The sequence below is a fragment of the Schistocerca cancellata genome, chromosome 1, assembly GCF_023864275.1.
Source record: "Schistocerca cancellata isolate TAMUIC-IGC-003103 chromosome 1, iqSchCanc2.1, whole genome shotgun sequence".
NCBI classification, from domain to species: Eukaryota; Metazoa; Arthropoda; class Insecta; order Orthoptera; family Acrididae; genus Schistocerca; species Schistocerca cancellata.
Genome location: NC_064626.1, coordinates 1170022476 through 1170049943, shown reverse-complemented (window position 1 = coordinate 1170049943; position 27468 = coordinate 1170022476). Strand labels below are relative to the sequence as shown.

The 27468-nt window shown below is 44.0% G+C and overlaps 1 protein-coding gene across 1 annotated transcript; it reads left to right on the top strand.

Annotated features, from left to right (window-relative positions):
- Positions 1 to 1799: 1799 nt before the first annotated feature.
- LOC126139741 (mite allergen Eur m 3-like) lies at positions 1800 to 26987 on the top strand. Its single transcript, XM_049915229.1, has 3 exons — positions 1800 to 1916; positions 11635 to 11790; positions 26817 to 26987. Exons 1-3 carry the CDS (start codon positions 1800 to 1802, stop codon positions 26985 to 26987), a joined length of 444 nt encoding a protein of 147 aa, XP_049771186.1.
- Positions 26988 to 27468: the final 481 nt, after the last annotated feature.

Genomic DNA, 27468 nt, shown 5'->3' with positions numbered 1-27468 from the left:
ACATCTACATACATACTCCGCAATCCACCATACGGTGCGTGGCGGAGGATACCTCGTACCACAACTAGCATTTTCTCTCCCTGTTCTACTCCCAAACAGAACGAGGGAAAAATGACTACCTATATGCCTCTGTACGAACCCTATCTCTCTTATCTTATCTTTGTGGTTTTCCGCGAAATGTAAGTTGGCGGCAGTAAAATTGTACTGCAGTCAGCCTCAAATGTTGTTTCTCTAAATTTCCTCAGTAGCGATTCACGAAAAGAACGCCTCCTTTCCTCCAGAGACTCCCACCCGAGTTCCTGAAGCATTTCCGTAACACTCGCGTGATGATCAAACCTACCAGTAACAAATCTAGCAGCCCGCCTCTGAATTCCTCCTATGTCCTCCCTCAATCCGATCTTATAGGGATCCCAAACGCTCGAGCAGTAGTCAAGAATAGGTCGTATTAGCGTTTTATAAGCGGTCTCCTTTACAGATGAACCACATCTTCCCAAAATTCTACCAATGAATCGAAGACGACTATCCACCTTTCCCACCACTGCCATTATATGCTTGTCCCACTTCATATCGCTCCGCAATGTTACGCCCAAATATTTAACGTGACTGTGTCAAGCGCTACACTACTAATGGCGTATTGAAACATTACAGGATTCTTTTTCCTATTCATCTGCATTAATTTACATTTATCTGTATTTAGAGTTAGATGCCATTCTTTACACCAATCACAAATCCTGTCCAAGTCATTTTGTATCCTCCTACAGGCACTCAACGACGATCCCTTCCCGTACACCACAGCATCATCAGCAAACAGCCTCACATTGCTATTCACCCTACCCAAAAGATCATTTATGTAAATAGAAAACAACAGCGGACCTACCACACTTCCCTGGGGCACTCCAGATGATACCATCACCTTCGATGAACACTCACCATCGAGGACAACGTACTGGGTTCTATTGCATAAGAAGTCTTTGAGCCACTCTCATACTTGGGAACCAATCCCATATGCTCGTACCTTAGTTAGGAGTCTGCAGTGGGGCACCGAGTCAAACGCTTTCCGGAAGTCAAGGAATATGGCATCCGTCTGATACCCTTCATCCATGGTTCGCAAGATATCATGTGAAAAAAGGGCGGGTTGCGTTTCGCAGGAGCGATGCTTTTTAAAGTCGTGCTGATGCATGTACAGCAACTTCTCTGTCTCAAGGCAATTCATTATATTCGAACTGAGAATATGTTCGAGAATACTGCAACAAACCGATGTTAAGGATATTGGTCTGTAATTTTGAGGATCCGTCCTTCTACCCTTCTAATATACAGGCGTCACCTGCGCTTTTTTCCAGTCGCTCGGGATTTTACGTTGGGCAAGAGATTCGCGATAAATGCAAGCTAAGTAAGGAGACAATGCAGTAGAGTACTCTCTGTAAAACCGAATTGGAATCCCATCAGGACCCGGCGATTTATTTATTTTCAACCCATTCAGCTGCTTCACAACCCCAGGGATGTCTATCACTATGTCCTCCACACGGGGATCTGTACGAGACTCAAACGGCGGTATGTTTGTACGATCCTCCTGCGTGAAAGATTTCTCAAATGCTTCTAGTCCATTTTCATACGCTTCTGTTTCAAGTTGTTTTTCACAAAATGGTTGTCATCTTGGTAAGTCAGCTATTTGTCTCACTGTGCTAGATGGTTTAACGATTAAGATGTCAGATAAAAAATGGCCAAAAATGTGAGGAAACGTTCATCATACTGTACTACAATAGCGTGCTATATGTATGTTGCACTATGTGTTTACGAACATGGTGGCAACGGTGCCTTCTGGTGGTTCCACTTGCACACAAGTCTATCTGTTGGGACCAGCTTTTCCGATGGCAATGGATGGGGAAGAGGCTGGTGTCCCTCCGCCGTACGGCAACGTATGCTCTTAACCTACAAAAGATTCTCCAGTCCGACGTTCGACTCTTTCCAACACCTAACAGGGGGAACTCCCCATCGCACCCGTCTCAGATTTTGTGGTAACATGGCTTAGTGGATAGCCCATCAAAAACTGCACACAGGTCGAGCATGAGAACAGGAAGAAGGTGTAGTGAACTGTAAAAAAAAAGAAGGAAAATAGAAACAGTGAAGTTCCAAGCTCAAGATATTCAATATCGAGGGAATTGCCAGAAACACGGCGTCATGACTGTGAGGTCACGGTGTTGGACTTCAAGGCGGGAGATTCGTGTTCAAATATCCCTCGCCCCCCCCCTCTCCACCCCTTTTCTTTCTAAATTATGAACTTTCCGTGAGGTCATTGACGTGTCTGTTCTCCTTCTGTAGTCTTGAAAATGTCATACAGTGTATTGGTTATAGAAAATGAGGCATGTGGTAAGAATGTATTAGCATCGCAAGTAAATGTGATGAATATTAAGAGCAGGCGAGATGCTGCATCTCTCACAGAAATAAAAATAACAAATAAACGGGTGTGGACTACGTTACAACAAAGGAATTCAAGAGTGATAACACGTTGTCCTTGTGTAGGACAGATAGGTGATAAGTACGCCTGGAAGTCCTTTCCTTACACCTCACTGTTGCAAGCGGACGTTACACCACGACGTTGATACAAGTATGAATAAAGCGAACAGAAACGACAATAACCGCACGGTCAGTTCATAATTTTCTTGAAAAAAAAAAGTTACGAGGGAGATTTGAACACTGATCTCCCACTTTCTAGTACAACATCGTCAGCACACAACCATGACGTCGTGGTTCCAACAATTTACTCGATGTTGCACATCTTGAGATTGGACCGTTCACTATTTCTATTTTGCTTCTTTTTTCACAGTTCAGTACAACTTCTTCCCGTTTTCATGTTTGGTCTGTGTTCAGTTTTCGATGGACTACACACTGGGCCATGTTACCACTAAATGTGAGAGACGGGCGAGTCGCCGAAGTGGCGTCAAATCGAAAGACTTGCACCTGGCGAACCGTCTACCTGACGGGAGGCCTAGTCACACGACATTTATTTATTAATTTCCCTTGTAAGCATGACTGCTGCGTGTATATAGCGGATACTTTTGTCTAGCGAATCCAAACAAGTTCGAACAGAAGATTCACTCTGAAACACTAACAAGTATAAGAAAATTTCCAAAATCTCATACCTATACATGGCTCTGGATACCACATTCCCTTGCGGAAGACCTAAGTAGGTAATATGGAATATCTCCAACTGAAGAACTGAGATGGTTCAGGAACCCAAAGATTCAAACACGATTGTTGAGGAAGGGGTGGGGGGAGGGGGAGGGGGGAGGAGCGCAAGGGAGAGGACACAGTAACCACACGTCAGAATATTCGACAGTCGCCCACTGTGATCCCTCCCTGTTTAAAATTAAATAGATTCGTTCTCTAAGATTTTATCATTTAGTAACTAGAAGCGGACTATCATGTAAGTGAGAATATCTCGCCAAGCGTGTCGGGCAGAAGATCGACGTTTAGGCAAATGAGGCTTGTTTTTCGCTTCTTTCATTAGAAAAAGGAGAAGAGACCGAAGATCTGCTAGGAGTTCTGAACTTCAGTCCATAGTCAGTTCTGGAATCCTCATTTTTGAGAAAGAGTTTTAGTTAAACAGTTTCAAATTTATGAAAATAAAGGGTCTCTGTGCTTTACAGGGACAAAGTTTCAGATTCTCAGTTTTTTTTCCTTATATTTCAAAAAATTATCCGCATTAACTGTTAAAAGTCTTAAATAGCACAAGAAAAATACGCCGCTTAAGGGGGGTAGGACGTCAAAAGGGCCGACTTGGAGCAGGAGAGGCTCCACACGACATTTTAATTTCCACTGTCTATACTTTTACAAAGAAATTCATAAAACCTTGTCAACACGACCAGGAAGGATTCAGGATTCAAACTCATAGCAATGTAAGTTCAAAAGTATAAAAAAACAAATTTTTTTACGTGTGAAATTTCCTCATTTTTTCACTTACTATTGGCTACACTTTTTGCTATAGGTACACTTTTCTTCGCAAGTAAGAGAGATTCTTCGATGAATTTTGTACGGCATACAAACCATACTTACAGGTGTATTTAATTAATGAAAAAATGAATGAGCTGTTACATTTTAAACTTCATGTTTTGAAAAAACTCAAATTTTATGGTTAATTATCTCAACTTTTAGCACAATTTTTAATAGATTCGGAAAATTCTAGAGTTTCATACACCTGTAAGTATGGTTTGCATGCTGTGCAAAATTCACCGAATAACCTCCCTTACTTATGAAGAAAAGTGTACCTATAGCAACAAATGCAGCCAATAGCAAGTGAAAAAATGATGACATTTCACATGTAAAAAAATATATTTGTTTTATTTTTGAACTTCCACTGCTATGAGCGTTAATCCTGAACCCTTCCTGGTCATGCTGACAAAGTCTTATGAATTTATTTGTAAAAGTACAGACAGTGGAAATTAAAATGTCCTGTGGTGCCTCTCCTGCTCCAAGTCGGCCAGTCTGACGTCCTACCCCATTAAAAAATAGAAAAAGAAAACTGGTCCTCCAAGCGGGAAAACTCACGTTCAAGTCTCCTTCCGACCAGTAATTTTAGTTTTTTCTTTTTTTACTTAACTGGCTTAACGCAAGGGCTGGAATGGTTCGTCTCATAAGGACACGGCCGATTTCTTCCCCAGTCTGCTCCAAGTCTAGCGAGCCCATCGTCGTCGCACCGTTAAATGTTTATTTCCTCAGTAACTGCTTTTCAGTTGAAGTAAACTTGGAAAATAGGTAAATAGAAAACGAAAATGTGAGCAGCCACTGTAAATGACAAGATTTTATCAGAAGCCGGATTGGTGCCGTTTGTGTGAGAAACGGTGGGTACTTTCTTTTCCGAATCGGGCTATAATTTTAAGATGACGAAAAACAAAGCATTAGAAACGCAATGTCTCATCTCCCTGAAGTGTAATATGCTTGGCGAAGTTTACAGACCGAGACACAGGACATGTTATTTAGTGAAGAAAACAGTCAGTTTAATATATTTATTTATTACGCCGTTCCGTCGGCAGCCATCATCAGATTAAAGCTTTGAAAAATGAGGTTCAGTGTCTGTATTAAAAACCTGAGCCTTTCGGAAGTCCCATCATCCTCAGGAGATGCAGTTTCCCAACATACTTTGATTTGTAAGTTCAGAGCGTGTGGCCCATGTGTTACATGTCCGGCTGCGTGTGTTCTATCCGCGGTAGTACAGAAAGTCACGTGGAGGCTTGGATATCGGGACAGAATAACGAAGTAATGGAGAAATCTACTCTTCAGCAAAACAATCCTGCTTCAGTTTTGTAACATTACCGATAGATTTCGCCACAAATCTTCACTAGAATAACGAATGGAGCCTAAAATTAATTTTAGATCTTGGCTAATACGTAAAGATCATCAGCTTGGAAAGAGGGATTTTACAACGATATTACAGGACTGGATACGAACACAGATTTGAATATAGGTTCCGTTGGACTAAACGGCGGTGTGGAGTTCTAATATTCTGAAAAGTGTTTTTTTAGACCCAAATGCGGTGTACAAAAACCAGTAAAATCTCGACGCAGGCCAAAACTGAAATAGTAGTACATACACATCTACATGGGTACTCTGCAAATCACATTTAAGCGCCTGGCAGAGGGTTCATCGAACCACCTTCACAATTCTCTATTATTCCAATCTCGTATAGCGCGCGGAATGAATGAACACCCATATTTTTCCGTACGAGATCTGATTTCCCTTATTTTATCACACGATACTCTGATTAGACTCACACCCATATACACTATAAGGAAAAAAGAAAAAACAGGAAGGGAAAAAAAGACGCACCACGAAGGAAATATCCGAGCGAGGCCGGCATCGCTAGAAGTGATGGCAATGTACAGACAAATAAATGATTACAATTTCAGAAAAATTTGATCATTCATTCAGGAGAAAGAGCTTTACAAATTGAGCAAATCAATAACGCGTTCGTCAATATCTAGCACTTTTGCAAGGAGTCATTCGGCTTGGCATTGGTAGGTAGAGTTGTTGGACGTTCTCTTGAGGGAGATGTTGCCGGATTCTGTCCAGTTGGTGTCTTAGATCGTCAAAATACCGTGCTGTTTGGAGGGACCTGTCCGTAATGCACCAAACGGTCTCTACTTTGGAGAGATCCGGTGTCCTCGGTGACCAAAGTAGGGTTTGGCAAGCACGATGAGAAGCAGTAGACACTCTCGTAGTGTGTGGGCGTTGTCTTGCTGAAAAGTAAGCCCAGCACGGCTTGCCAAGAAGGGCTACAAAACGAGGTGTAGAATATCTTCTCTACTACTTGTCTTCGTGCTTGCCACACCCAGCAGCGTTGCTATATGTCTCCTCAGCTGAGGACGTTAGGAGCATTATGGGCAGGGCCCTCCAACCAGCTCGGGAGTTTGACGATATACGAGATGCATTCAAGTTCTAAGGCCTCCGAATTTTTTTCCCCCGGACTGGTAAGAGATAGAAACATGCGCATTGTTTTAAAATGAGGCCGCGTTCATTGTCAATTCGTCCCAGAGATGGCAGCACCGTACGGCAGATGGAATTTTACCACCAGTGGCGGGAATGAGAACTGTTTTAAATACTTAAAACGGCGACGTTTTCCTTACTTGAACAGCGTGCAATCATTCGTTTTCTGAATTTGCATGGTGTGAAACCAATTGAAATTCATCGACAGTTGAAGGAGACATGTGGTGATGGAGTTATGGGTGTGTCAAAAGTGCGTTCGTGGGTGCGACAGTTTAATGAAGGCAGAACATCATGTGACAACAAACCGAAACAACCTCAGGCTCGCACAAGCTGGTCTGACGACATGATCGAGAAAGTGGAGAGAATTGTTTTGGAGGATTGCCGAATGACTGTTGAACAGATCGCCTGCAGAGTTAGCATTTCTGTGGGTTCTGTGCACACAATCCTGCATGGCGACCAGAAAATGCGAAAAGTGTCATCCAGGTGGGTGCCACAAATGCTGACGGACGACCACATGGCTGCCCGTGTGGAATGTTGCCAAGCAATGTTGACGCGCAACGACAGCATGAATGGGACTTTCTTTTCGTCGTTTGTGACAGTGGATGAGACGTAGATGCCATTTTTCAGTCCAGAAACAAAGCGCCAGTCATCTCAATGGAAGCAAACAGATTCACTGCCACCAAAAAAATTTCGGGTAACCGCCAGTGCTGCAAAAATGATGGTGTCCATGTTCTGGGACAGCGAGGGCGTAATCCTTACCCATTGCGTTCCAAAGGGCACTACGGTAACAGGTGCATACTACGAAAATGTTTTGAAGAACAAATTCCTTCCTGCACTGCAACAAAAACGTCCGGGAAGGGCTGCACGTGTGCTGTTTCGCCAAGACTACGCACCCGCTCATCGAGCTAAAGTTACGCAACAGTTTCTTCGTGATAACAACTTTGAAGTGATTCCCCATGCTCCCTACTCACCTGACCTGGCTCCTAGTGACTTTTGGCTTTTTCCAACAATGAAAGACACTCTCCGTGGCCGCACATTCACCAGCCGTGCTGCTATTGCCTCAGCGATTTTCCAGTGGTCAAAACAGACTCCTAAAGGAACCTTCGCCGCTGCCATGGAATCATGTCGTCAGCGTTGTGAAAAATGTGTACGTCTGCAGGGTGATTACGTCGAGAAGTAACGCCAGCTTCATCGATTTCGGGTGAGTAGCTAATTAGAAAAAAAAAGTCGGAGGCCTTAGAACTTGAATGCACCTCGTAAGTTACCAACTGGACAGAATTCGGCAAGGTAGTCCTCAGAAGTACATCCAACAACCCTATCACTCAATGCCAAGTCGAATATCTGCTCGCCTTAGGGCCAGAGATAGACCAACGCGTTATTGACTTAATATGCGAAGCTCTTTTTTTTTTTTTTTTTGAGTAAATCATCCGGTTTCTACGATACTGTAATAATTTGTTTGTCAGTACAAGCACATCACATCTACCGAATTCTGTCCCATTCGGATTATTCGTTCGAGTTTGGTTTTAAATATCCAATAGTGACAGGGGTGGTAGCTGTAACATTCATTCATGTATTGTTCGCACAATTCCTCTTTCTATCCACTTTAAATGAAAAAGTGCCAATTGCCACAGCATGCCTATTGCCGAGAGTCTGCCAGCGACTAGGGCGACGCGCTCAACACCTACATTCGACTACCGCCAATGGTTTCTAGTCGACGACTGCTACTTAACTAACCTCAGAGACACAGAGCTCTCGGTGCCTCAGCCTGATAATCGGTGCCTACACGCACTTTTGACCTGTGCTAATAAACAAATAATAAGGCTGATCCGCTACAGTTTGTAGAATGATTTTCGATACACATTCATGTGGGCGCCATCGCAATGACAGGAACGTCGCAGAAAGAGACCAAACGCACGCTGCTTTACATCTTCGTCATTTGTCGCTGAAATATTGGGCTCTGAGCACTATGGGACTTAACTCCTGAGGTCATAAGTCCCCTAGAACTTAGAACTAATTAAACCTAACTAACCTAAGGACATCGCTCTGTTACTACGGCCGGTGCTGAAATATTATTGACCCCTAGAGCCACAGGGACGCCAAGCTGTAAGCTTAGAGACTTGATCTCCATGACCCACACTGCCGGTTCATATTAAATTGGCCTGGTGGATAATATTTTTGCAGTTGAAAACATCCAACAAATAGCGTTTTAGGTCAATGTCAAATTTAGGAGCGTTGGAGATTCACTGCCCCCACCCTCTCCATCTGACCCACCCTTCCGCACTTCTGAGAAGTTTCGCTAACACTGTGCTGAAACTGTCGAAAGCTTGCTTCAGAAGTATTTCTAAATTTTAAGCACGATCAATATATATTAAATGGAAGTTTTGGAACTTTGGAAGGGTACTTCAAAAAGTAAGTTACACGCGTCGTCGCACGCTAAGACCATTACATATCAAAAGTGGCGCATTGTCGGAGGAGAGTGCATGTTCCAGGTTTCCTGCAGACGAAGTTCTGCTGCGATACAGATGATACGGGCATCACGCTGTGAAAGGACGTGGTAGCTGGTACCTTCTCCTAAATGGAATCTCGCGGACAAGTACGATAGTTTAGGTGAAAACGTCTAAGATGCACACAGATTCAACGTGTAGTTCTGGACTACATGCCAGTCGACGAACTGGTTTGCAACAATTGGAAATTTTTCAACGATGAAGACGCTCATAAGGCGGTTCTCGAATGGCTCGCTGACCTAGGAGTGGATTTCTATCGTCGAGAAGCTAAACTACTGATATAACGATCCAATCGTTTTTTTTACAGAACTTAATGAATTTGTTGAACAATAGTGCCATGTATCTCTGTCGCTTTGAGGTGTAGTGTGCGACTGAAGAAAAGTTACTTGGCCTGCCATAAAAATGTATAACTCCCTTTTTTAAGGTACCTTCTTGTTAGTTACTCCTTGTGTATCTGCATAAATGAATAACTAAGCAAAAATGCAACTGAATGAGAAAACGAGAGAGCTAAAGAACTTGTGTCCGTAATTTTGAGGATGATGAATATCTGATGTTACCTTTTGCAAAACTAGTTCATCAATTTTGACGCACTTAGTGCCATCTGAACAGCAATTATCTACATCACATGTTATTTTATGATACACAATACATTAGACGCTATGGGAGAAGCAAATACGGCAACATTTCGTTAACATCCGACATTAGAAATCTATACCAATTATTATTTTTTGAAGGTCGAAGTCCAATATTAAATACAGTTTTATAGGCTGCAAAAAGAAATTTTTCATTGAAGTACTATCATCGACTTTGTTCGGCAGAGTATCTGTAGCAGTCAGAAATTCTTCTAAGAGAAAAAGATTTGTTGTTGTTGTGGTCTTCAGTACAGAGACTGGTTTGATGCAGCTCTCCATGCTACTCTATCCTGTGCAAGCTTCTTCATCTCCCAGTACCTATTGCAGCCTACATCCTGCTGAATCTGCTTAATGCTCTTAGTCTCCCTCTACGATTTTTACCCTTCACGCTGCCCTCCAATACTAAATTGGTGATACCTTAATACCCCAGAACGTGTCCTACCAACCGATCCCTTCTTCTAGTCAAGTTTTGCCTCAAATTTCTCTTCTCTCCAATTATATTCAATACCTCCTCATTAGTTATGTGATCTACCCACCAAATCTTCAGCATTCTTTTGTAGCTCCACATTTCTAAAGCTTCTATTCTCTTCTTGTCTAAACTATTTATCATCCACGTTTCACTTCCATACATGGCTACACTCCATACAAATAGTTTCAGAAACGACTTCCTGACGCTTAAATCTATACTCGATGTTAACAAATTTCTCTTCTTCAGAAACGCTTTCCTTGTCATTGCCAGTCTACATGTTATATCCTCTCTACCTCGACCATCATCAGATATTTTTCTCCCCAAATAGCAAAACTCCTTTACTACTTTAAGTGTCTCATTTCCTAATCTAATTCCCGCAGCATCACCCGATTTAATTCGACTACATTCCATTATCCTCGTTTTGCTTTTGTTGATGTTCATGCTATATCCTCCTTTCAATACACTGTCCATTCCCTTCAGCTGCTCTTCCAGGTCCTTTGCCGTCTCTGACAGCATTACAATGTCATTGGCGAACCTCAAAGTTTTTATTTCTTCTTCATGGATTTTAATTCCTACTCCGAATTTTTCTTTTGTGTCCTTTACTGCTTGCTCAATAAGATACAGATTGTCAGTATTGGAATTCGGAGTATTAATTCTGGTGATGCGTGTAAGTCGGTAGAATGTTGAAGTGCCCTCTGTATGAAAGGTCACAGTGTCGATATTAAATCGATTATCCTAATTCTCTGAACTAGCAGAGAAATGTCGATTACCTAGCAAATGGATTTTTCCTTATATTTCGTATCGTGTCTAACAGGAAATCACCGGCCAGATTAAAGAAGTATTCTAGCTGTCGAGTTAGCAATCGATTCCTCACTGATTAAGTCGCGAAAGTTTCCGCTTTATTACAGTCCATCGAATGACCCGCAGTAAAACAATGTTGTGCAGTTTCTGATTTTTTACTTTTAAGGCGGCCAAGGTGGTGCTGTGCTATAGAATCCATTACCTAGAGTGGTTTTGGTTTCACTTGTATAATAATCTGCCACATTAACGCGGAACATGTGTTTGTATATTACTTCCTTGTGTAGAGGTATGTCGTTTTTCACCTTGCCCGTAAGGGTTGAGGTTATAGCTGGAGGCTGAAAGGTCACATTAGCTTAGAGTTTTCTCAGTACTTATTATTCTAGCGAAAAGCATGCTCCTTTAATGACATACATATTGAGAGGACTTACTTGTGCGGTTTGCATGCACTAATTTTTCATGTTAACACACCAATCCATAACCAGTTATTTCTAATAAATTTTGCTTACAACTCCATACATACATATGTGACTTTGCAGTGATGCTTAAAATTATACATGTGAGTTTGTATAACACTTCCCCGATTACTGGTATCAGATTTAAATGAGTGATGTAATTGTACCATCTTTCTTCTATTTACATTAATACTCTTTGCTCGTTTCAGATGAGCTACTTTGATTCCTTAAAGGGGCAATTTTCTAAATTTCGATAGTTGAATGGTATCATGGTGTCCTTACTCTTCATTTTGCAGTACCAGGGACCAAGTACAGACGATCTGCAGAAAGAGGACTTACACAAATGGAACCAAGAGGTGTGTGCATCGATTTGGGGCGACTTGGGATACGCCATCTACTCCTCCCAGATCTGCGCTGCTCGTTTTGAGGATGTGAACTACGGTACCTGTCATGTAAGTATTAAGGCTCTGTGGGCTGTAGACAAAAAGGGTTGTCTCCTGAGCTTAACGAGACATGTCAGTCTGAGCGCTGTGCTATACACACACAACTGTAAGGAGCAGGCGTCGTGAGCAGGAACGTTCGTCGCTGGTCGCAGTGACCAAATCCTGGCCGTTTCAAGTGAATGAACAGGCCTGGGAAAAAACCGTACATGGTGTGTTAAGGAAGAAATCTGAAATATTCTTCGCAGGTTGTAGATAAGTTTTCCTGTTGCTGTTTGTATTCAGGAATGGGTTGTAACAGTTCTGTTACTGAATGTAACTGGGTTTTCTCTTTTGATGCTAGCCATTTGTCAGGATGAGCATTACTGCAAAGGGCCTTTGACACTAAAGCATTATGTCAGGATGAAAATACTAAATAAATTGATTTTTCTCTCTTAACAACATGTGGGCAGGCTGGGTTCTTCCTTGGCTCGGGTATGAGGTAGAATGAAACAGCATCTTTACATGTTGTTGTTGTTATGGTCTTCAGTCCTGAGACTGGTTTGATGCAGCTCTCCATGCTACTCTATCCTGTGCAAGCTTCTTCATCTCCCAGTACTCCTCCCAGATCTGCGCTGCTCGTTTTGAGGATGTGAACTACGGTACCTGTCATGTAAGTAATACTAAATTGGTGATCCCTTAATGCCTCAGAACATGTCCTACCAACCGATCCCTTCTTCTGGTCAAGTTGTGCCACAAACTTCTCTTCTCCCCAATCCTATTCAATACTTCCTCATTAGTTATGTGATCTACCCATCTAATCTTCAGCATTCTTCTGTAGCACCACATTTCGAAAGCTTCTATTCTCTTCTTGTCCAAACTATTTACCGTCCATGTTTCACTTCCATACATGGCTACACTCCATACAAATACTTTCAGAAATGACTTCCTGACACTTAAATCTATACTCGATGTTAACAAATTTCTCTTCTTCAAAAACGCTTTCCTTGCCATTGCGAGTCTACATTTTATATCCTCTCTACTTCGACCATCATCAGTTATTTTGCTCCCCAAATAGCAAAACTCCTTTACTACTTTAAGTGTCTCATTTCCTAATCTAATACCCTCAACATCACCCGACTTAATTCGACTGCAAGTTTGTACAACTGTTTCCTTACTCCATGTTCTGGCTCGGAGAGCGGCAGCTGTGTCGTTTGCGAAGCCTTCTGCTGCGGCAGCGGCGGCGTCTGATTACGCGTGGCGGTGTGTATCTCGTGTCGCCGTCTCGCACAGTTGACTGGAGACGCGCATCATGCTGTGGCCCGTTTAATTATTGAGAGCGAAGTCGTGCATCGGACGGTGATACCTTGGATGTGGCGTCCCAGTGTTTCTCTTCTCTAAGCGGCCGCGTGTGTCAGTGTCGTGCGTCGGCCAGCAGAGCGGCGCGGTGGGGAAAGGCCAGTGTCCCGGACTCGAACAACGGACTCCCGCTTGCCAGTCTTCGGCTGTCAGATCTTCATCCCCGCTCACAGGTGACTGCTGATGTGAGGCCGTCTCCTTCCCGTCCTCACGAGTCACCCGGGTACGTAAAAATCAGACTTCAAATACCTTCTAACTGCTGCTTGCTATTCCATTACAGCGGCAGACTTGGTGCGTCTGTGCATGATGTAGTCTCTTCTTGCATGACAGTCTTCAGCGCCGAAACTGACTGAAAACTACTGCTACTCTTCTCTCCTTCCTCTTTCGGGCCCACTGCGTCTCGCGTATTTATTCACTTCAGTCCACTGGAGGTGAACGACTTCACGGTCATTGCCTCGCCTGTCACGTTGAAAAGCTTCTCGAAGAATCTTCTTAACGTCGGTCATTGGCTCTTGGAATGCAGGCGAGGGCCTTTGCTCACATGTGACAACTGAGAAACACGTGAGCCGGTCGGGCGATGCCCTGACGGCTGAATCGGCAGCTTCTCCTGAACGTGCTATGCTGACTTGCAAGCGCCGGCCGTTCCCACTGCTGCTTTGTCCGTTGTTTGCCAGTGTGTAATTCTTCTAAACTAAACTAAGTTTTTCATTTATTTTGTAATTTCTCCAATTTATTTACTTATCTTAAGTACAACTCAACAGGGTTGAAGGACGAGTATTACTTCTGGATTTGCGGCTGTCTGGTCTGGGGATTGCTATTAAGAGTATTCACAGACTGGAATAGTTACGATCGTGCACAAGAACTATCTACGATCATTAAGACAAGAATTCATCTGAGCACCTTCATAGGAAGATAGTGGGCCTAAATCTATCGTCACATACACTCCTGGAAATTGAAATAAGAACACCGTGAATTCATTGTCCCAGGAAGGGGAAACTTTATTGACACATTCCTGGGGTCAGATACATCACATGATCACACTAACAGAACCACAGGCACATAGACACAGGCAACAGAGCATGCACAATGTCGGCACTAGTACAGTGTATATCCACCTTTCGCAGCAATGCAGGCTGCTAGTCTCCCATGGAGACGATCGTAGAGATGCTGGATGTAGTCCTGTGGAACGGCTTGCCATGCCATTTCCACCTGGCGCCTCAGTTGGACCAGCGTTCGTGCTGGACGTGCAGACCGCGTGAGACGACGCTTCATCCAGTCCCAAACATGCTCAGTGGGGGACAGATCCGGAGATCTTGCTGGCCACGGTAGTTGACTTACACCTTCTAGAGCACGTTGGGTGGCACGGGATACATGCGGACGTGCATTGTCCTGTTGGAACAGCAAGTTCCCTTGCCGGTCTAGGAATGGTAGAACGATGGGTTCGATGACGGTTTGGATGTATCGTGCACTATTCAGTGTCCCCTCGACGATCACCAGTGGTGTGCGGCCAGTGTAGGAGATCGCTCCCCACACCATGATGCCGGGTGTTGGGCCTGTGTGCCTCGGTCGTATGCAGTCCTGATTGTGGCGCTCACCTGCACGGCGCCAAACACGCATACGACCATCATTGGCACCAAGGCAGAAGCGACTCTCATCGCTGAAGACGACACGTCTCCATTCGTCCCTCCATTCACGCCTGTCGCGACACCACTGGAGGCGGGCTGCACGATGTTGGGGCGTGAGCGGAAGACGGCCTAACGGTGTGCGGGACTGTAGCCCAGCTTCATGGAGACGGTTGCGAATGGTCCTCGCCGATACCCCAGGAGCAACAGTGTCCCTAATTTGCTGGGAAGTGGCGGTGCGGTCCCCTACGGCACTGCGTAGGATCCTACGGTCTTGGCGTGCATCCGTGCGTCGCTGCGGTCGGGTCCCAGGTCGACGGGCACGTGCACCTTCCGAGGACCACTGGCGACAACATCGATGTACTGTGGAGACCTCACGCCCCACGTGTTGAGCAATTCGGCGGTACGTCCACCCGGCCTCCCGCATGCCCACTATACGCCCTCGCTCAAAGTCCGTCAACTGCACATACGGTTCACGTCCACGCTGTCGCGGCATGCTACCAGTGTTAAAGACTGCGATGGAGCTCCGTATGCCACGGCAAACTGGCTGACACTGACGGCGGCGGTGCACAAATGCTGCGCAGCTAGCGCCATTCGACGGCCAACACCGCGGTTCCTGGTGTGTCCGCTGTGCCGTGCGTGTGATCATTGCTTGTACAGCCCTCTCGCAGTGTCCGGAGCAAGTATGGTGGGTCTGACACACCGGTGTCATTGTGTTCTTTTTTCCATTTCCAGGAATGTACATGCGACAGGCGTTTAATAGTTTCCGAAACGAAACTCTGCCTCAAAATCTGGCAGAAAATTCAAAGAGATTCTGGTTGTGTGTAAAATATACCAACGACAAGACAAAATAAACACCTTCATTGCACGATATCTATGGTAATATCATGATGACAGCTATAGTTGTAGAGAGTTACTAAACACGGTTTGCCGAAATTCTTTCATCAAAGAAGATGCAGAAAATATCCCAGAATTTTAATCACGAACAGCTGCAAATATGCGTAATTTCGAAGTGGATATAGCGAAGTAAATTAAGTTACTTTATAAAGTCTTCCAATCTGGACTGCATGCCAGTTAAGGTTCCTTTCGGTGTATGCTGATGAAATAGCCCCATTTTTAGCATTCACATACAATCGCTCTGTAGACGAAAGATCCATACACAATGACTGGAATGGTGCTCAAGACCAACTAGTTCACGGAAAAAGAAGGAGGAGTAATCCGCTGAATTACAATACGTATCACTGACGTCTATCTGCAGTAGAATTTTGAAACATATACTGTTTCCGATCATTATGGTTCAAATGGCTCTGAGCACTATGGGACTTAACATCTGTGGTCATCAGTCCCCTAGAACTTAGAACTACTTAAACCTAACTAACCTAAGGACATCACACACATCCATGCCCGAGGCAGGATTCGAACCTGCGATCGTAGCAGTCGCGCGGTTCCGGACTGCGCGCCTAGAACCGCTAGACCACCGCGGCCGGCCCGATCATTATGAATTACCTCCAAGAATTCGATCTATCGATACAGTCACTACCGATTCAGAAAGTAACGCAGCACAACAAGGTTTTTATTCTCATCGAGTAATAAATGCTCTCGACAGGTGACCTCAAACTTGTTGTGTACGGCTTCGTACACAAGGAGAGGTGGGGTACAGAATGGTTCGATAACTTGGGGCGTAGCAAAGCTTGACAGGAGTAGAAATGATAAGCAAACAAGTTAACACAGTAAACAGAAGATTTATGTAACTTGTATTTCTTCAAGCATTTCAAGACTCATTACTTAGTGCAGCAAGAAACAGAGTCCATCTCATACAAGGGCAGCTAGGATGAGGCTCGCTGTACTAAGGATGAACGAAGCTGTCGTAGCGTTGAGACTCCATATGCAAGTGGGATGAGTCGCTGCCGCCGGTCATCCTATATTGGGGGGAAAGAGGGCGCTCGTGGTAAAGATTCATTGGAGCTGTGGCTCACTCAGTGGGAATGTACCACTGGGTCGACCAGATCTCGCACGACAGCTGGAAGCATCAGACGGAAACTTGCTGTTCCTTTACCAATTGTAGTACACGAGTGGGTGTTGTACTGATGCGTAATACCACAAAACTGATTCTATGTTTCTAGATTTTCAGAAGGTTTTTGATACCAGTCCTCACATGCAGCTTCTAATCACATTGGCTACTTATGGAGTATCGTTTCAGTTGTAACATTCTTTAAATAAATACATCTTTTTTTGATTACATTGAATGAATGTGTAACGTTGTTAAAAATTCTTGAATGATATATTGAATGAGGAATGGATTCCAAACTGTAGTTATCGTGTAGCGTGTAAGTGGTGTGCTTACTCTGCGTTACTGTTAGCAAAAACTTTATACGCACTGTTTGGGCAATGCAACTCCCAATACCAATAAAGAAATACAGTCACTGCAAAAACACATTCAGCCTCTTAGGCATTGAAATCTCTGACCCTATTCAGAACTGATAACCTTGGTCCCTGTGCACATAACAATAAATTAATTTCTCTTAAGCAGCAACAGTGGACCACTTTATATTCTAGTCTCTCATGAAAAAAATAAAATAAGCTGTCTACAGGCTCAGCATTGTGCAATGCAGGCCATAATACCTTGAAATGCACATGCAATTCTTTTGGCTGATGAATGAAAACATATAAGAAAAATCCAACTTCTTTGAAAAACATATGACCTGGGCAGGGAGACGGTACTGATTGAATTTCCAACACTGGGATCTTTAGCAAAAATTATATTGCAAGTTAAGTTTGTCTTTTTAAAAACATCTGACAATTGAAGTTATATTAGTCAGAAAAGTACATCATATTTACTGCCGGCCGGTGTGCCGAGCGGTTCTAGGCGCTTCAGTCTGGAACTGCGCGACCGCTACGCTCGCAGGTTCGAATTCTGCCTCGGGCATGGATTTGTGTGATGTCCTTAGGTTAGTTAGGTTTAAGTAGTTCTAAGTTCTGGGGGACTGATGACCTTAGATGTTAAGTCCCATAATGCTGCTCAGAGCAATTTGAACCATCATATTTACTGACTGATTCACGAACAATGAGATTTATACAGCCAGTATTATCTAACCTGACTAAACCAGCATAAACGCAATCCATCAAATGACTTATAGCTGTGTTAACACATCTTAGAAACATTACAAAAGTGACATAGCTAACTATCTTTTATCAAATCAGTTTATGTACATTCTGGGGTTACTCAAAATTACAAATTATCAGCCAACTTATCTATACTAACGGGCTAGCATAACGAAAATCATGATTATTTAATATCTTTACCTTACTTGCATGAAGACTTCTGCTTACATGTTCACGTAATTCCTACGTTAATATAACAGTTGGTGGCTTCACAGAACACACCACAAAAACCGCCTACACCATCCTCTTTCATTCACAGTCAGCTACCCACAACTGTGTGCCCAGTGCTGTCTTACTCCAACACTACCATCTCAGACCAGAAACAGTAGTATGCGGTTCTAGGCGCTACAGTCTGGAACCGCGCGGCCGCTACGGTGGCAGGTTCGAAACCTGCCTCGGGCATGGATGTGTGTGATGTCCTTAGGTTAGTTAGGTTTAAGTAGTTGTAAGTTCTAGGGGACTGATGACCTAAGATGTTGAGTCCCATAGTGCTCAGAGCCAGAAACAGTATTTTTGTCTCTGCAGTCGTGCATAGTCAACGACCCGCATTATAAAGCCTATCAGAGACATACATCGTTTAGAAAGTCGTATACTAGGTTAATTTTAGTTTACATTAATATTATTGTCGTATTCGGGTGCCACATGTACAGACTCCTTGCACCGTTGCGTGACTGGATTCCTCATTTTCTGTCAGAGAGGTCACGGTTCATAGAAATTGACGAGAAGTTATCTAGTGAAATCGAAGCGATGGCTAATGTTGCCCAATAAAGCTTTATAGAACCTCTCCTGATATTAATCTGTATAAACGGTTTAGGATGCAGTCTGCGCAGCGCACTTGGATTGTTTGCTGATTATGCTGTCGCTTACTGCCTAGTAAAGTCATTAAGAAATCAAAAGTAAACGCTAAACGATTTGGAAAAGATATCTGCATGAAACTGTCACTTGACCTCGAACAATAAAAAGTGTGAGGTCCATCAAATGAGTCCTATAAAAATTTTCTAAATTTCTGCTATGCCTTACAACAGAGAAATTGAAAAGCAGTCGATTCAAATAACTAGGAATTACACTTACAAACAATTTAAACTGGAACAACCATATACTGTAGGGAATGTGAACCAAAAACTGCGTTTTAGTGGCAGAACTCTTAAAAGATGCAACAAATCTACAAAGGAGACTGCCTGCTCTGCGCCTTTTCGTCCTCTTCTGGAGTGTTGCTTCGCAGTATGGGATCCGTATTAGATAGGATCGACGGAAGATATCAAAAAATTTCAAAGAAGATCAGCTAGTCTGAACTCTAGTGTTGGCCAGGCAGGGGTTAGACGGTTGCGACACTAAAGCTGTCTTAGTCATTCTGACAGTGAGGCAGATTAGCGTTTAATGTCCTGTCGACGTGTCCACGTTTTAAGTAGGGTTAGCAGGAGCGAGTAACTTATTTGACACCAAAAGCATGGTCACCCGCCGATTAGGATGAGAAGTCTGTATTTGGCATTGTACCAATTTTGCATGAGCTGACTGGATTGATAACCTCCCCTTCTTCTCTGGAGTTAAAAATCGATCCAAGAAGAATCAAGCAATTATTCTTGCTCTCTCAACACATAGAGTGAAGAAAACAGAAATCCTCACCTCCACAAGCACTTTCCTATGCCAGAACGGTAACTGACTCTCATTCCTACGAATTTATTCGTGTGGGAAATCGTTGGTGTAAAAACCAGAGTAGAAACTTGAGCGGAACTGGGCGGTAGGATCGCGGTTGCCTGGCCGTTGGTACAACAAACAACAGGGACATTTGAGTGAGTGCGACAAATCGCTGTAATGCAGGCATCAAGGCTAACGCGCTGTCATGTGAGCTGAAGGTGTTGTCGTAAGGTGTAAGTTCATTATCTGATTAAAAAAGTAAACATTTAATTCTGAGCAATAGTTCCTCATCTCAAATTACTAGGTTTATGATATTGATCACTAAGTTAATTATTTCCATTTTTCTGCCACCAGTCGCATTTAACTGTCCCATGTTTCACTTAATATATTGCATATTTCTGGAAAGCTTCCTCAACATCAGTCTTTTATGCATAGAAATACATTTTACTTAAAGATAAAATGTCATAATCTAAATGAACATAGAATACTGCTTTGTTGACCATTCTGATGGTGAGGACTTTTAACATTGCAGCGCATCAGCAATCGTGAATGAATTTAATGATTATAAAGAATTTTACGCATGTATATTAAGTCAGTTACATTATTTGGCTTTTCACGTCAACAGCTATTAACACATAAAGGTAGTTTGTCTGTTCCACGCTATATGCGTTCACAGACCTCACTTGATGAAGCTTCATGGTTCAGTATCTCAAGTACCTGATTTGGAGAAACTAGTTTAGCTTTAGGTACATATCCGATAGCACTATTCAAAATGACATCTGTCGGTCATTAGATGTTAAGGGCGATGAAGGCGACGTTGTACGTCCTTTCACGCAATTACATTAAGCCTATCATACTAATTTAACCCTTTTCTGGTCAATAGCGCTTAGAATTTAATATAGTAACTTTACATGCTTATCCAAGCGTAGTCATCAAGTACTATCACCGACCTCAAATACTTGAAAAATGGGTTATTCATCCCCCTTATTTTTAGCCTCCTTCTAGCTGATGGTATTTTGCCTATCCTGCGTGCATGCGTTTTGACCATCCGTGGAATTTGCTATCACACATATATAGTTTCAGCCTATCCACGTTCTATAGTTTTATAAAACCGTCCTCGAGCTAGGACATTATACATACACACGCCTTAAATTCCTGCGCCTATGACCAGGTCATCGGATCACTTTCGTAACACATTTTATGCCAATCAGATGGAAGAAGACGATTTCTCAATTTGCGCATGCGCGTTCCTTTCTGACACTCTCACAGCGCAGCTGCAGGCGCCACCTCGGTTTACCTAAGAGCCTGCGGCCCACCGAACGTTGGCCGGGGTGAGGAAGCACACTTCTGACGTTTGAGCCAAGTACAGCTATTGACATGGTACACACGTACCGTTTATTTTACATCTTATGCCAGTCTTTAGCCCTTTTGAGCGTTCTGTATTAATATTGGACCATGCCTCTTTAGGAAGTTTGTAGCTTTAGTGTGTTCCGAAGAAGGCGTGGTTATCCGCGCCGAAACCTTGGTCAACATCCGGTTTCTGTTTGCAATCGAAGCGGACTCTTTATAATCATTAGTCTCATCGTGTATTGGCTATTGGGGTATTTGCAAGGGGGGTAGGGTAAGGTAGGGGGGCACATTGCGTGGCCGGAAATCCATGTCCAGTGTCAGTTTAGCTGTCAAAAGTATTTCATGAAAACAGTTCAAAAAATAAAAAATACGTGACTTGCAACTATCTAGCAACAAATAGCTAGTCGACAGTTCGCTCACTGATACAGTATGGGCGTTTGTTGCAACTAGGCTAGACAGAATATGTAAATTGACCTTAATGTACAACTTGTAAAAACCTTAGAACACTGTAACAGCTACAGGTTTACTCGAGAATGGCGCTACAGCCGAAACAATCATGTAGCGAGGAAGAGGCACTACTGATTAAACTATTTGCACCTTTCCTGGAGTCATTCATTACAAAATGTCATGTTATGACGTATTTTACGCTGCGACCCGGCCGAAAAGGAAACAGTGCCACATCTTAAACCTGTTGCTTTAGAACAGTCTTAAGGCTACTAAAGAATATTCAGTTTTTTGGATTCAGCTACGTCATTTAGAATATTATCTCCATTTTTTTTTAGTCTGTGAGTATTTCCATTCCTTCCATGACACCCATTCCTTTACATTTTCCGATTTTGTGCAAAATTTCGAAGTTGTCTTCGATATTCGATAGGTAACGATTGACTTAGCCATCATGGTCACGACTAACTGATCATAAAGGTTTAAGACGCTGTCTGCAATGCGACAGATAATCTCTGGCATAGGTGTGTCCCGCTGTGGTTCGCTGACCAACTTGGATAAGTGACTGGATGATCAGTCGTTCCAAGAAATCGTATTACTCTTGCGAACTGAGAAAAACATTCCGCATGACAAAGTGTGGCCAAGAGGTCATGCTTAGGATTAAGACATTGGAAACCAATTCTAAACGTGAGAGGGCAAAAAAGTTTGAATACACTGATCAGCCAAACCATTACGACCACGTCCCAACGTGACGTTGCATGCAGCCTGGTGGCGTTGCGGTCACGTGACGCGGTAAAAAAAAAAAAAGGTATGTAAATGGAGCAGACGAAGACGGGGGAAGGGGGGGGGGGGCGAGAGTACCCTAGCGAAAATATGGGCTGCAAATCCATTGAGACAATCGACTTTAACAAAGGGCTGTTTATTATCACTCAGAGCCAGTGAACGAGTGCCTCGAAAGCGATGAAGCCAGTCGAATATTCGCGTGATACCGTCATGTGCATCTACGGAAAGAGCTGGAAGGACAGTGAAACTATCACCAGGCGGTAAGTGGTTGGACGTCCTCGACTCTCCACAGAACGTGGGTTTCGGAGGCTTCTCTGCTCTGTAAAGTAGGATAGACGATTATCTGTGGCATCTCTGCCGAAAGAGCACAATGCTGGTGCACGCACAAGTGTTTCGGAGCAACCCGTTCATCGTACGTTGTTGAACACGGAGCTATGCAGCAGAGCACCCCTACACCTTCACATGTTGACCCCACGACATCGTCAGTTACGATTGCAGTGGGCACGGGACCTTCGGGATTCGACCGTCGTTCAGTGAAAACGTGTCAGCTCTTGGGGTTCTAACAACACCACCACTTGCAAAGTAGGTTAGAAATCAGAATAATAATGTTGCTCACGCAGCATATGTTCGCTTTATCGGGCAACAACAAAGTTATTGACTGTGGATGGTATCGTCAGAATGGAAATAATGAAGTCACAGTAAAAAAGTCATTAATTTTGGCACTTACCTTGAATGGATTCCCACGTAGATTTCGTCGAAGTTGTTATGGCCCATCTTGTTGATTCTAGGGTGATTCCACTTTGACTGCTAGAAGGTCCAGGTCTGTATTTTAGCAATATTTGAAGACCTAACAAATGCGTTTTTCGGGAAATTCTTAATGATCAAACACTCTCAGATCAGAACAATGGTATGGTAGAAATAATTTTTGACTTGGTTCACGATCCACATTTTTATTAAACTTCTTGTAAATTCATATATACTTCTTCTTAATTGTCACACCATCAAGAAAACAGTTTTGTATCAATCTTCATATATTTAATTTCCACTTTAACCAAACACAAGACTTGACTGTTCTTTTACAAAGCGAAAAAACAACTTAACTTCTGCAAAGTCAAACATACTGCTCTGTGCGCATTCGCGCCAAAACGGTTACAAGTAAGTCAAAGATTATGACAGTCTCACAGAAATGAATACACACAGGGACCATATCACTGTAATATATCGATACATCGGGGTACCTATACATTAATAAAACCAAATGTGAATATTGCCACAAAAATACACTCCTGGAAATTGAAATAAGAACACCGTGAATTCATTGTCCCAGGAAGGGGAAACTTTATTGACACATTCCTGGGGTCAGATACATCACATGATCACACTGACAGAACCACAGGCACATAGACACAGGCAACAGAGCATGCACAATGTCGGCACTAGTACAGTGTATATCCACCTTTCGCAGCAATGCAGGCTGCTATTCTCCCATGGAGACGATCGTAGAGATGCTGGATGTAGTCCTGTGGAACGGCTTGCCATGCCATTTCCACCTGGCGCCTCAGTTGGACCAGCGTTCGTGCTGGACGTGCAGACCGCGTGAGACGACGCTTCATCCAGTCCCAAACATGCTCAATGGGGGACAGATCCGGAGATCTTGCTGGCCAGGGTAGTTGACTTACACCTTCTAGAGCACGTTGGGTGGCACGGGATACGTGCGGACGAGCATTGTCCTGTTGGAACAGAAAGTTCCCTTGCCGGTCTAGGAATGGTAGAACGATGGGTTCGATGACGGTTTGGATGTACCGTGCACTATTCAGTGTCCCCTCGACGATCACCAGTGGTGTACGGCCAGTGTAGGAGATCGCTCCCCACACCATGATGCCGGGTGATGGCCCTGTGTGCCTCGGTCGTATGCAGTCCTGATTGTGGCGCTCACCTGCACGGCGCCAAACACGCATACGACCATCATTGGCACCAAGGCAGAAGCGACTCTCGTCGCTGAAGACGACACGTCTCCATTCGTCCCTCCATTCACGCCTGTCGCGACACCACTGGAGGCGGGCTGCACGATGTTGGGACGTGAGCGGAAGACGGCCTAACGGTGTGCGGGACCGTAGCCCAGCTTCATGGAGACGGTTGCGAATGGTCCTCGCCGATACCCCAGGAGCAACAGTGTCCCTAATTTGCTGGGAAGTGGCGGTGCGGTCCCCTACGGCACTGCGTAGGATCCTACGGTCTTGGCGTGCATCCGTGCGTCGCTGCGGTCCGGTCCCAGGTCGACGGGCACGTGCACCTTCCGCCGACCACTGGCGACAACATCGATGTACTGTGGAGACCTCACGCCCCACGTGTTGAGCAATTCGGCGGTACGTCCACCCGGCCTCCCGCATGCCCACTATACGCCCTCGCTCAAAGTCCGTCAACTGCACATACGGTTCACGTCCACGCTGTCGCGGCATGCTACCAGTGTTAAAGACTGCGATGGAGCTCCGTATGCCACGGCAAACTGGCTGACACTGACGGCGGCGGTGCACAAATGCTGCGCAGCTAGCGCCATTCGACGGCCAACAACGCGGTTCCTGGTGTGTCCGCTGTGCCGTGCGTGTGATCATTGCTTGTACAGCCCTCTCGCAGTGTCCGGAGTAAGTATGGTGGGTCTGACACACCGGTGTCAATGTGTTCTTTTTTCCATTTCCAGGAGTGTATGTCTTACTTCCCAGAAAAGTAGTACGATATTACTGGTCTCGAGAACTGGGGTTGGAGTGGACGTAATGGTCGGGTAAATAAAGAACCATTACAGGGTGAACCACATTTTGCTACATTTCGTCGATGGTCGTCTCCAAAAACGCTGTCATCGAGATGAAGAAAGGCGGCTCGAAACGCGCAGCACGCCACGGACGCAGGCTGATGGGAGCTGTGTTACGGTATGGGAGGCATTCTCCTCCGCTTGAATGGGACCTCTGGTAGTAATCGAAGACAGCTGGGAACCACCTGCGTCCCTTCATGCTAAGGCAATGTCACCTTTCACCAGCATAATCGTCCGTGTCTAGGTGCCAGAACAGTGCTACAGTGGTTTGAGGAGCATTATAGTGGACTGACGTTGATGTCTCGGCGACGAAATTCGCCTTATGTGAATCCTACGGAACCCATGTGGGTCGCTCGCTATAGGGAGCCATCACTGCGTACTCAAATCAGCGGCTCGTTATTTACGCAAATTATATGACCTGTGCGCAGACACGTAATGCTACATACGTCCATATACCTACCAACAAGCTCTCGAATCCCCGACACGCAGAATCAGTGATATATTTCCTTCCAAAGACGGACAAACAAGCTATTAAGCAAATGGTCTTAATGTTTTTGCCCATCAATGTATTTAGACTAAGGGAGGTGATGTACAGCTTTCGACAAGCTGACTATGCCTCGCTGTCTTGTGTTGTAACCTCAAAAGCTCTTCACATTGTCTCATGAAGCAGGGGCATCTGATATGATTGAGGAGAAACCAATCGGAGTCGGGCGTTAAACGTGACAACTTAGGCTAATTACCGGCAACTTGTTTGCTTTCACGTTCACAACCACGCGTGATAGCAGAAAATCATTAAGTGGTTCTCTGCAAATGGGCTCTCATTAAACTTTGACAAAACGCAGTATATTCAGTTCCACACAGTAAATGGAATGACACCATTAATAAATATAGACTTCGATCAGAAATCGGTAGCTAAGGTAGAATATTCAAAATTTCTAGGTGTATGCATTGATGAGGGGTTGAACTGGAAAAAACACACTGAGGATCTGCTGAAACGTTTGAGTTTAGCTACTTTGCTATTAGGGTCATTGCAAATTTTGGCGATATACATCTGAGTAAATTAGTTTACCACCCATATTTTCATTCTCTGATTTCGTATTGCATCATATTCTGGGGTAACTCATCATTGAGTAAAAGAGTGTTCATTGCACAAAAGCGTGTAATCAGAATAATTGCTGGAGCTCATCCAATATCGTCTTGCAGACACTTATTTAAAGAGCTAGAGATCTTCACTGTAGCCTCACAATATATATATTCACTTATGAAATTTGTTATTAACAATCCGAACGAATTCAGAAGTAATAGCAGTGTACATGGCTACAACACTAGGAGAAAGGATGATCTTCACTACTCAAGGTTAAATCTTACTTTGACTCAGAAGGGGGTAAATTATGCTGCCTCAAAAGTCTGTGGTCACTTACCTAATAGCATCAAAAGTCTCACAGATAGCCATATAGCATTTAAAAGGAAATTAAAAGAATTTCTTAATGGCAACTCCTTCCACGCATTAGATGAATTTTTGGATATAGTAAGTGAGCAATTTCCCAACCTCCACAAAAAAAAATTATAAATATTGAGTGTCATGTAATATTTTGCCTAATGTAATATCTGGTATAGACACCTTTTATTAACCTGACACGTTCCACATCATTATGAAGTGTCGTATTCATGATCTATGGAACAAGTACTAATCTAATCTAATCTGAACACATGTCGCATTTCGCATGTACTCTAGACTACAGCCCGTTCGCCGCAGAGAGATTTGACTTCCTTTGTTAAGAAGGTAAACCATTGAAAATGAGCTAAGCCTTTCTACCTCGAAGAAGGCGATATTTGAAAACGTATTTTCCTGAACATAAATGTCACCAATGAAACCTAATGTCCTGGAATGCCTTCCGCAGGGTGATTCCGGCGGTCCAGTGCTGCACGGGGGCGTGCTGCAGGGTCTGACGTCATGGGGGTACGAGTGCGCCACGCCGCCCTACCCCGGCATCTACACACGGGTCGCCAGCTACGTCGACTGGATCCATCGCCACACCGGCACCTCGTCGGCGCCCAACTGGCGCCATTAATTCTGTATCACTATGTTGTCCCAACTCCATCAGATTTGTAGTGCTACCATGCTGTGCTGGCAACTAAAGTTCCTGCTCAGTTGATAATAAAAATGATAAAGAACAAATTTTTTATTGAGTTGGTATCATTCCAGTGCCCTACTTTTAGTTTTAGTTATGTCATGTTCAGTAGATCATTTTCCCGATTATTTTATCGATATGATGTGGAACAAGTCAGATTACAAGATATATATGTATTTAGTGCTAATATTAATATTAGACCCGTCAGGATAGCCGAGAAAGCTAACGCGCTTCTTCCTGGACTCGGGTAGGCGCGCCGGTCCCGGATCGAATGCGCCCGGCGGGTTAGCGACGACGGCCGGTGTGCCGGCCAGCCTGGATGTGGTTTTTAGGTGGTTTTCCACATCCTACTTGGTGAATACCGGCCTGGTCGTCACGTTCCGCCTCAGTTCCACGACTCGCAGACATTTGAAACACACAC

Bases quoted from the DNA above. Each gene is read 5' to 3' on its own strand.
- LOC126139741 (XM_049915229.1), top strand. From the start codon at position 1,800: ATGGTGGCAACGGTGCCTTCTGGTGGTTCCACTTGCACACAAGTCTAT. The intron at 1,917-11,634 runs GTATGCTCTTAA...TTCATTTTGCAG, and splicing joins TCCCTCCGCCGTACGGCAAC to TACCAGGGACCAAGTACAGA. The intron at 11,791-26,816 runs GTAAGTATTAAG...TGCCTTCCGCAG, and splicing joins TGAACTACGGTACCTGTCAT to GGTGATTCCGGCGGTCCAGT.